This window comes from Ascaphus truei, chromosome 6 (assembly GCF_040206685.1).
Source record: "Ascaphus truei isolate aAscTru1 chromosome 6, aAscTru1.hap1, whole genome shotgun sequence".
Lineage (NCBI taxonomy): Eukaryota > Metazoa > Chordata > Amphibia > Anura > Ascaphidae > Ascaphus > Ascaphus truei.
The window spans coordinates 136,653,348-136,663,945 of NC_134488.1; the positions used below are offsets into that span (position 1 = coordinate 136,653,348).

Here is a 10,598-nt window from a genome sequence, read left to right on the forward strand (position 1 = left end):
GGACCCGCTGTTAGTATGGGGGACTCGCTGTTAGATTGGGGGACTCGCTGTTAGATTGGGGGACTCGCTGTTAGTTTGGGGGACTCGCTGTTACTATGAGGGACCCGCTGTTAGATTGGGGGACTCGCTGTTAGATTGGGGGACCGCTGTTATTTTGGGGGACCCGCTGTTAGTTTGGGGGACTCGCTGTTAGTTTGGGGGACTCGCTGTTACTATGAGGGACCCGCTGTTAGATTGGGGGACTCGCTGTTAGATTGGGGGACCCGCTGTTAGATTGGGGGACTCGGTGTTAGTATGGGGGACCCGCTGTTAGTTTGGGGGACCCGCTGTTAGTATGGGGGACCCGCTGTTGGTATGAGGGACCCGCTGTTAGATTGGGGGACCCGCTGTTACTTTGGGGGACCCGCTGTTACTTTGGGGGACCCGCTGTTAGTATGGGGGACCCGCTGTTAGTATGGGGGAACAGCTTTTAGTATGGGGGACCCGCTGTTAGATTGGGGGACCCGCTATTAGTATGGGGGACCTGCTGTTAGTTTGGGGGACTCGCTGTTAGATTGGGGGACTCGCTGTTAGATTGGGGGAATAGCTGTTAGTATGGGGGACCCGCTGTTAGTATGGGGGACCCGCTGTTAGTATGGGGGACCCACTGTTAGATTGGGGGACTCTCTGTTAGATTGGGGGAATAGCTGTTAGAATGGGGGAACAGCTTTTAGTATAGGGGACCCGCTGTTAGTATGGGGGACCCGCTGTTAGTTTGGGGGACTCGCTGTTAGATTGGGGGACTCGCTGTTAGATTGGGGGAATAGCTGTTAGTATGGGGGACCCGCTGTTAGTATGGGGGACCCGCTGTTAGTATGGGGGACCCACTGTTAGATTGGGGGACTCTCTGTTAGATTGGGGGAATAGCTGTTAGAATGGGGGAACAGCTTTTAGTATAGGGGACCCGCTGTTAGTATGGGGGACCCGCTGTTAGATTGGGGGACCCGCTGTTAGTATGGGGGACCCGCTGTTACTTTGGGGGACCCGCTGTTAGTATGGGGGAACAGCTTTTAGTATGGGGGACCCGCTGTTAGATTGGGGGACCCGCTATTAGTATGGGGGACCTGCTGTTAGTTTGGGGGACCCGCTGTTAGTTTGGGGGACCCGCTGTTAGATTGGGGGAATAGCTGTTAGAATGGGGGACCCGCTGTTAGTTTGGGGGACCCGCTGTTAGTATGGGGGACCCACTGTTAGATTGGGGGAATAGCTGTTAGAATGGGGGACCCGCTGTTAGTATGGGGGACCCGCTGTTAGTTTGGGGGAACCGCTGTTAGTATGGGGGACCCGCTGTTAGTATGGGGGACCCGCTGTTAGTATGGGGGACCCGCTGTTACTTTGGGGGACCCGCTGTTAGTATGGGGGACCCGCTGTTACTTTGGGGGACCCGCTGTTAGTATGGGGGACCCGCTGTTAGTTTGGGGGAACCGCTGTTAGTATGGGGGACCCGCTGTTAGTATGGGGGACCCGCTGTTAGTATGGGGGACCCGCTGTTACTTTGGGGGACCCGCTGTTAGTTTGGGGGAACCGCTGTTAGTATGGGGGACCCGCTGTTAGTTTGGGGACTCGCTGTTAGTATGGGGGACCCGCTGTTAGTTTGGGGGAACCGCTGTTAGTATGGGGGACCCGCTGTTAGTTTGGGGGAACCGCTGTTAGTATGGGGGACCCGCTGTTAGATTGGGGGACTCGGTGTTAGTATAGGGGACCCGCTGTTAGTTTGGGGGACTCGCTGTTAGATTGGGGGACTCGGTGTTAGTATGGGGGACCAGCTGTTAGTATGGGGGACCCGCTGTTAGTATGGGGGACCCGCTGTTAGATTGGGGGACTCGGTGTTAGTATAGGGGACCCGCTGTTAGTATGGGGGACCCGCTGTTAGTATGGGGGACCCGCTGTTAGATTGGGGGACTCGGTGTTAGTATAGGGGACCCGCTGTTAGTATGGGGGACCCGCTGTTAGTATGGGGTCCCGCTGTTAGTATGGGGGACCCGCTGTTAGTATGGGGTCCCGCTGTTAGTATGGGGGACCCGCTGTTAGTATGGGGGACCCGCTGTTAGTATGGGGGACCCGCTGTTAGTATGGGGGACCCGCTGTTAGTTTGGGGGAACCGCTGTTAGTATGGGGGACCCGCGTATATAATGGGGGACCCGCGTATATAATGGGGGACCCGCGTATATAATGGGGGACCCGCGTATATAATGGGGGACCCGCGTATATTATGGCCGCCCTCGTCTCGCGTAGACGTCCCTGTGCTGCTACTTGCAGAGATTTAGTGGGAATATTAATAGGAATAATAAAATACTTAGTGATCATCAACTTCATTATTAAAGCCTATAGCATTCAGTTAGAAAGGGTTAAGCGGAAACGATGCTCAGTGTATATCTCTGGCAGTGAAAAGGTTAACAGCCCCAGCACACCCCCCCCCCTGTCTGCAGGTCTCTGGCAGTGAAAGGGTTAGCAGCCCCCTGTCTGCAGGTCTCTGGCAGTGAAAGGGTTAAGGCTGGGAGGGCTTTGCCTGTGCACAGAGGCATTGTGAGCTGCCTGGGACACCGTAGCCAGTACAGCAGTTCCGTTCCCTCCTCCCTCCCTCCTGTGCTTCTCTCCGCCCCCCCAGCACAAAGCAATCTGTGTGCACCCTGAGACCCCCCAGCATCCAGAGACCCCAGCACCCCCACCCCTCCGAGACCCTCCCCCCCAGCATCCTGAGATCCCCCTCCCTGCACCCTGAGGTCCCCCTCCCTGCACCCTGAGATCCCCCTCACTGCACCCTGAGATCCCCCTCACTGCACCCTGAGATCCCCCTCACTGCACCCTAAGATCCCCCTCACTGCACCCTGAGATCCCCCTCACTGCACCCTGAGATCCCCCTCCCTGCACCCTGAGATCCCCCCCACCACCCCAAGACCCTTCCACACTCCCAGCACCCTGAGACCCTCTCCCACACTGCCCTAGAATCCTGAGACCCTCTCTCACACACCCCCAGCACCCTGAGACCCTCTCCCACACTGCCCTAGAACCCTGAGACCCTCTCTCACAACCCCCTGCACCCCGAGACTCTCTCTTACCCCCCTACCTACACCGAGACCCTCTCTAACACCCCCTACACCCTGAGACCCTCTCTAACGCCCCCTACACCCTGAGACCCTCTCTATCGCCCCCTACACCCTGAGACCCTCTCTAACGCCCCCTACACCCTCTCTAACACCCCCTACACCCTGAGACCCTCTCGTACACCCCCTACACCCTGAGACCCTCTCTAACACCCCCTACACCCTCTCTAACACCCCCTACACCCTGAGACCCTCTCTAACACCCCCTACACCCTGAGACCCTCTCATAAACCCCCCATGTACCCTGAGACCCTCTCATAAACCACCCATGAACCCGGAGACCCTCTCATAAACCCTCCATGAACCCGGAGACCCTCTCGTACACCCCCCATGCACCCTGAGACCCTCTCATCAACCCCCCATGTACCCTGAGACCCTCTCATCAAACCCCCATGAACCCGGAGAACCTCTCGTACACCCCCCCATGAACCCGGAAACCCTCTCGTACACCCCCCATGCTCCTGAGACCCTCTCGTACACCCCCCATGCCCCTGAGACCCTCTCGTACACCCCCCATGCCCCTGAGACCCTCTCGTACCCCCCATGTACTCTGAGACCTTAACTCGCACCCCCCCATGTACTCTGAGACCTTAACTCGCACCCCCTTACCCATCCCAGCCCTGGGCTAGAGGTGTCTCCCCTCCCGCACATGAACCAGGTGAGTATAGGAGCCAGAACTGGGCAACATTAGTTTCAAATGAAGGTTTTAACCCTTTTGCTGCCAGAGCGGGATGCAACACATTACTTTTCACGTCATACATGTAATGCTTCTCACATCTTACACGCATGTATTGCTTCTCACGTTACACACGCATGTATTGCTTCTCACGTTACACACGCATGTATTGCTTCTCCCGTTATACACGCATGTATCGCTTCTCCCGTTAAACACGCATGTATCGCTTCTCCCGTTAAACACGCCTGTATCGCTTTTCGCGTCATACACGCCTGTATCGCTTCTCGAGTCATACACGCCTGTATCGCCTCTCCCGTTACACACGCCTGTATCGCCTCTCCCGTTATACACGCCTGTATCGCCTCTCCCGTTATACACGCCTGTATCGCCTCTCCCGTTATACACACGCCTGTATCGCCTCTCCCGTTATACACGCCTGTATCGCCTCTCCCGTTATACACGCCTGTATCGCCTCTCCCGTTATACACGCGCCTGTATCGCTTCTCGCGTCATACACGCCTGTATCGCCTCTCCCGTTACACACGCATGTATCGCCTCTCCCGTTATACACGCCTGTATCGCCTCTCCCGTTACACACGCATGTACCGCCTCTCCCGTTATACACGCATGTACCGCCTCTCCCGTTATACACGCATGTACCGCCTCTCCCGTTATACACGCATGTACCGCCTCTCCCGTTATACACGCATGTACCGCCTCTCCCGTTATACACGCATGTACCGCCTCTCCCGTTATACACGCATGTACCGCCTCTCCCGTTATACACGCATGTACCGCCTCTCCCGTTATACACGCATGTACCGCCTCTCCCGTTACACGCGCATGTACCGCCTCTCCCGTTACACGCGCATGTATCGCCTCTCCCGTTATACACGCATGTACCGCCTCTCCCGTTACACACGCATGTACCGCCTCTCCCGTTACACGCGCATGTACCGCCTCTCCCGTTACACGCGCATGTACCGCCTCTCCCGTTACACGCGCATGTATCGCATCTCCCGTTATACACGCATGTACCGCCTCTCCCGTTATACACGCATGTACCGCCTCTCCCGTTATACACGCATGTACCGCCTCTCCCGTTATACACGCATGTACCGCCTCTCCCGTTATACACGCATGTACCGCCTCTCCCGTTATACACGCATGTACCGCCTCTCCCGTTACACACGCATGTACCGCCTCTCCCGTTACACACGCATGTACCGCCTCTCCCGTTATACAGGCATGTACCGCCTCTCCCGTTATACAGGCATGTATTGCTTTGTAATGTGCTTCTGGACCTCTCGGGCTGAAGGAGCAGAACAAACACATTAGCCGCGCTCTGTGCTGCGCTCTGTGCCGCGCTCTGTGCCGCGCTCTGTGCCGCGCTCTGTGCCGCGCTCTGTGCCGCGCTCTGTGTTACACAGTAAGGCCTCGGCAGGCAGGGAGCGGGCGCGCTGGCGCTCTGTGCCGCGCTCTGTGCCGCGCTCTGTGCCGCGCTCTGTGCCGCGCTCTGTGCCGCGCTCTGTGCCGCGCTCTGTGCCGCGCTCTGTGCCGCGCTCTGTGCCGCGCTCTGTGCCGCGCTCTGTGCCGCGCTCTGTTACACAGTAAGGCCTCGGCAGGGAGCGGGCGTGCTGGCGCTCTGTGCCGCGCTCTGTGCCGCGCTCTGTTACACAGTAAGGCCTCGGCAGGGAGCTGGCGCTCGTGCGCTGCGCCCTGCTTGGCCGGGAGATTTGTGGGCGGCTGGGGGCGTGGCCATGACATCACGGAGCTGGTTCGTCCTCATTGGGCGAACCGCTCACGTGACGCGCTTGCGAGCAGCAAAATCAAATTTGCTTGCTCTAAGCGCCGCGCAGGCGCTCGCTCACGCCGGCCACACACATTGCCTCAATGTGTTTCAGCGCGACCAGCGTGAGCGCGCTCGCCCAGCGCCGCCCAGCGCCGCCCAGGGCCCGCCCAGCACCGCCCAGCGCCGCCCAGCGCTCGCCCAGCGCCCGCCCAGCACCGCCCACCGCCGCCCAGCACCGCCCAGCGCCGCCCAGCGCCCGCCCAGCACCGCCCAGCGCCGCCGAGGCGGAACTGCTTGTCTCTAGGAAGCTCTGTTTTGCTGCGTTTCTGGTGTCAGACGCAGGAAGTGCTCGTTGTGTTTGATACATTAAGTAGGAGGGTGAACATCAGACCAGGAAGCAGCGCGGCGTTCATAAGTACACGTCATGTATCCCATTGTAATATTTTCCAAGTAACTGCTCTTATAACTGCTCCCTATAACACCTCCCCCTGCTGCTCCTATAACGCCTCCCCCTACTGCTCCTATAACGCCTCCCCCTACTGCTCCTATAACGCCTCCCCCTACTGCTCCTATAACGCCTCCCCCTACTGCTCCTATAACGCCTCCCCCTACTGCTCCTATAACGCCTCCCCCTACTGCTCCTATAACGCCTCCCCCTACTGCTCCTATAACGCCTCCCCCTACTGCTCCTATAACGCCTCCCCCTACTGCTCCTATAACGCCTCCCCCTACTGCTCCTATAACGCCTCCCCCTACTGCTCCTATAACGCCTCCCCCTACTGCTCCTATAACGCCTCCCCCTACTGCTCCTATAACGCCTCCCCCTACTGCTCCTGTAACGCCTCCCCCTACTGCTCCTGTAACGCCTCCCCCCACTGCTCCTGTAACGCCTCCCCCCACTGCTCCTGTAACGCCTCCCCCCACTGCTCCTGTAACGCCTCCCCCCACTGCTCCTGTAACGCCTCCCCCCACTGCTCCTGTGACGCCTCCCCCCACTGCTCCTGTGACGCCTCCCCCCACTGCTCCTGTGACGCCTCCCCCCACTGCTGTGACGCCTCCCCCCACTGCTCCTGTGACGCCTCCCCCCACTGCTCCTGTGACGCCTCCCCCCACTGCTCCTGTGACGCCTCCCCCCACTGCTCCTGTAACGCCTCCCCCCACTGCTCCTGTAACGCCTCCCCCCACTGCTCCTGTAACGCCTCCCCCCACTGCTCCTGTAACGCCTCCCCCCAGTGCTCCTGTAACGCCTCCCCCCACTGCTCCTGTAACGCCTCCCCCCACTGCTCCTGTAACGCCTCCCCCCAGTGCTCCTGTAACGCCTCCCCCCAGTGCTCCTGTAACGCCTCCCCCCACTGCTCCTGTAACGCCTCCCCCCACTGCTCCTGTAACGCCTCCCCCCACTGCTCCTGTAACGCCTCCCCCCACTGCTCCTGTAACGCCTCCCCCCACTGCTCCTGTAACGCCTCCCCCCACTGCTCCTGTAACGCCTCCCCCCACTGCTCCTGTAACGCCTCCCCCCACTGCTCCTGTAACGCCTCCCCCCACTGCTCCTGTAACGCCTCCCCCCACTGCTCCTGTAACGCCTCCCCCCACTGCTCCTGTAACGCCTCCCCCCACTGCTCCTGTAACGCCTCCCCCCACTGCTCCTGTAACGCCTCCCTATACCTCCTCCCCCTATATCTCCTCCCCGAACTGCTCCTGTAACCTTTCTATAACTGCTCCCTTTAACTCCTCCCATACCTGCTCCTATAACCGATCCCTACTCCCCTAACAGCTCCCTATAACTTCTCTCCTAACTGCTCCTATAACCCCTCCTCTAACTGCTCCTCTAACTGCTCCTATAACTGCTCCCTATACCTCCTCCCCTAACTGCTCCTATAACCGCTTCCTAACTGCTGCTCCTATAACCGCTCCCTAACTGCTCCTCCCTATAACTGCTCCCTATAACTCCTCCCCTAACTGCTCCCTATAACTCCTCCCCTAACTCCTCCTATAACTCCTCCCCCTGCTGCTCCTATAACCATCATATATACTGTCACTGCCCAATGGGCAGTGCTTGGGGAAAATCAATGCCACATCCTTTTTGTCCGGGCCCTTTATATATGGCCGCCATTGTGCACTGTTTTGCAGAATGATTTGCTCCCTCCGCCAATGTCGGCGTTATCCCCTCCTTAAGGCACGGCCGCAGTGTGAGCCCTGCTGCTGGGACTCAGGGACTATGGAGGGTAATTACCCCGGGCTCCTGCTAAAGTAACAATCTGGTGCAGTACTTCGAGTAATTTACTCTGATAAAGGAGGGTCCACCGAGTCCCAACATGATCTAGGAATTATCCGGCAGCCAGGGATAGAAGAAAATGGCCGCCGGCACCGGTTCTTCTGGAAGCATGTAGGTTATTGTCAGCAGACTGATACATTCCCCCGTGCAGGACACGGAATCCTCATGTGGCCACGTATGTATATGTTTAATTATATACTGTAGCTCCAGCAATGTATACAGGGAATTACCATACAGTACGTGCATTAAACATACAAGCACATGGTAGGAAAAGGCATTCTCTGCCCCGCAGAGCTTACAATCCAAGCGGGACATTCACTGAAACAGTAGCGGAAAAAATAAGTGCAGTGGGTGGCAGTGCCTGGCCTTGATTGTGGGTAAGTGCACTGGGTGGCAGTGCCTGGCCTTGATTGTGGATAAGTGCAGTGGATGGCAGTGCCTGGCCTTGATTGTGGGTAAGTGCAGTGGATGGCAGTGCCTGGCCTTGATTGTGGGTAAGTGCAGTGGGTGGCAGTGCCTGGCCTTGATTGTGGGTGGCAGTGCCTGGCCTTGATTGTGGGTGGCAGTGCCTGGCCTTGATTGTGGGTAAGTGCAGTGGGTGGTAGTACCTGGCCTTGATTGTGGGTGGCAGTGTCTGGCCTTGATTGTGGGTAAGTGCAGTGGGTGGCAGTGCCTGGCCTTGATTGTGGGTAAGTGCAGTGGATGGCAGTGCCTGGATTTGATTGTGGGTAAGTGCATGAGGATGGCAGTGCCTGGCCTTGATTGTGGGTAAGTGCATGAGGATGGCAGTGCCTGACCTTGATTGTGGGTAAGTGCATGAGGATGGCAGTGCCTGGCCTTGATTGTGGGTAAGTGCATGAGGATGGCAGTGCCTGGCCTTGATTGTGGGTAAGTGCATGAGGATGGCAGTGCCTGGCCTTGATGGTGGGTAAGTGCATTGGGCGGCAGTGCCTGGCCTTGATTGTGGGTAAGTGCAGTGGGTGGCAGTGCCTGGCCTTGATTGTGGGTAAGTGCAGTGGGTGGTAGTGCCTGGCCTTGATTGTGGGTGGCAGTGCCTGGCCTTGATTGTGGGTAAGTGCACTGGGTGGCAGTGCCTGGCCTTGATTGTGGGTAAGTGCAGTGGGTGGCAGTGCCTGGCCTTGATGGTGGGTAAGTGCAGTGGGTGGCAGTGCCTGGCCTTGATGGTGGGTAAGTGCAGTGGATGGCAGTGCCTGGCCTTGATGGTGGGTAAGTGCATGAGGATGGCAGTGCCTGGCCTTGATGGTGGGTAAGTGCATGAGGATGGCAGTGCCTGGCCTTGATTGTGGGTAAGTGCAGTGGGTGGCAGTGCCTGGCCTTGATGGTGGGTAAGTGCATGAGGATGGCAGTGCCTGGCCTTGATTGTGGGTAAGTGCAGTGGATGGCAGTGCCTGGCCTTGATGGTGGGTAAGTGCATGAGGATGGCAGTGCCTGGCCTTGATTGTGGGTAAGTGCAGTGGATGGCAGTGATTGGCCTTGATGGTAGGCAGGTGCATGAGGATGGCAGTGCCTGGCCTTGATGGTGGGTAAGTGCAGTGGGTGGCAGTGCCTGGCCTTGATGGTGGGTAAGTGCAGTGGGTGGCAGTGCCTGGCCTTGATTGTGGGTAAGTGCACTGGGTGGCAGTGCCTGGCCTTGATTGTGGGTAAGTGCAGTGGGTGGCAGTGCCTGGCCTTGATTGTGGGTAAGTGCAGTGGGTGGCAGTGCCTGGCCTTGATTGTGGGTAAGTGCAGTGGATGGCAGTGCCTGGCCTTGATTGTGGGTAAGTGCAGTGGATGGCAGTGCCTGGCCTTGATTGTGGGTAAGTGCAGTGGGTGGCAGTGCCTGGCCTTGATTGTGGGTGGCAGTGCCTGGCCTTGATTGTGGGTGGCAGTGCCTGGCCTTGATTGTGGGTAAGTGCAGTGGGTGGTAGTACCTGGCCTTGATTGTGGGTGGCAGTGTCTGGCCTTGATTGTGGGTAAGTGCAGTGGGTGGCAGTGCCTGGCCTTGATTGTGGGTAAGTGCAGTGGATGGCAGTGCCTGGCCTTGATTGTGGGTAAGTGCATGAGGATGGCAGTGCCTGGCCTTGATTGTGGGTAAGTGCATGAGGATGGCAGTGCCTGACCTTGATTGTGGGTAAGTGCATGAGGATGGCAGTGCCTGGCCTTGATTGTGGGTAAGTGCATGAGGATGGCAGTGCCTGGCCTTGATTGTGGGTAAGTGCATGAGGATGGCAGTGCCTGGCCTTGATGGTGGGTAAGTGCATTGGGCGGCAGTGCCTGGCCTTGATTGTGGGTAAGTGCAGTGGGTGGCAGTGCCTGGCCTTGATTGTGGGTAAGTGCAGTGGGTGGTAGTGCCTGGCCTTGATTGTGGGTGGCAGTGCCTGGCCTTGATTGTGGGTAAGTGCACTGGGTGGCAGTGCCTGGCCTTGATTGTGGGTAAGTGCAGTGGGTGGCAGTGCCTGGCCTTGATGGTGGGTAAGTGCAGTGGGTGGCAGTGCCTGGCCTTGATGGTGGGTAAGTGCAGTGGATGGCAGTGCCTGGCCTTGATGGTGGGTAAGTGCATGAGGATGGCAGTGCCTGGCCTTGATGGTGGGTAAGTGCATGAGGATGGCAGTGCCTGGCCTTGATTGTGGGTAAGTGCAGTGGATGGCAGTGCCTGGCCTTGATGGTGGGTAAGTGCATGAGGATGGCAGTGCCTGGCCTTGATTGTGGGTA

General features: G+C 58.0%; 1 protein-coding gene across 5 annotated transcripts in view; it reads left to right on the forward strand.

Moving 5' to 3' along the window:
* The first annotated feature begins 2,671 nt into the window (after nt 1–2,671).
* The window catches only part of LOC142497961 (uncharacterized), a 38,799-nt gene continuing 30,872 nt past the window's right edge, over nt 2,672–10,598 (forward strand). For 2 of the 5 annotated variants that reach the window (XM_075606435.1, XM_075606433.1), the window contains exon 1: nt 2,672–3,801. Coding sequence is in view for 1 of the 5 variants with exons in the window: in XM_075606433.1 (XP_075462548.1) it covers nt 3,793–3,801 (9 nt within the window). In the remaining 4 variants the exon portion in view is untranslated. Of the gene's footprint in view, nt 3,802–7,741; nt 8,062–10,598 lie in introns of those variants that run through there. The other 3 variants (XM_075606436.1, XM_075606437.1, XM_075606434.1) reach the window with 3 other exon arrangements.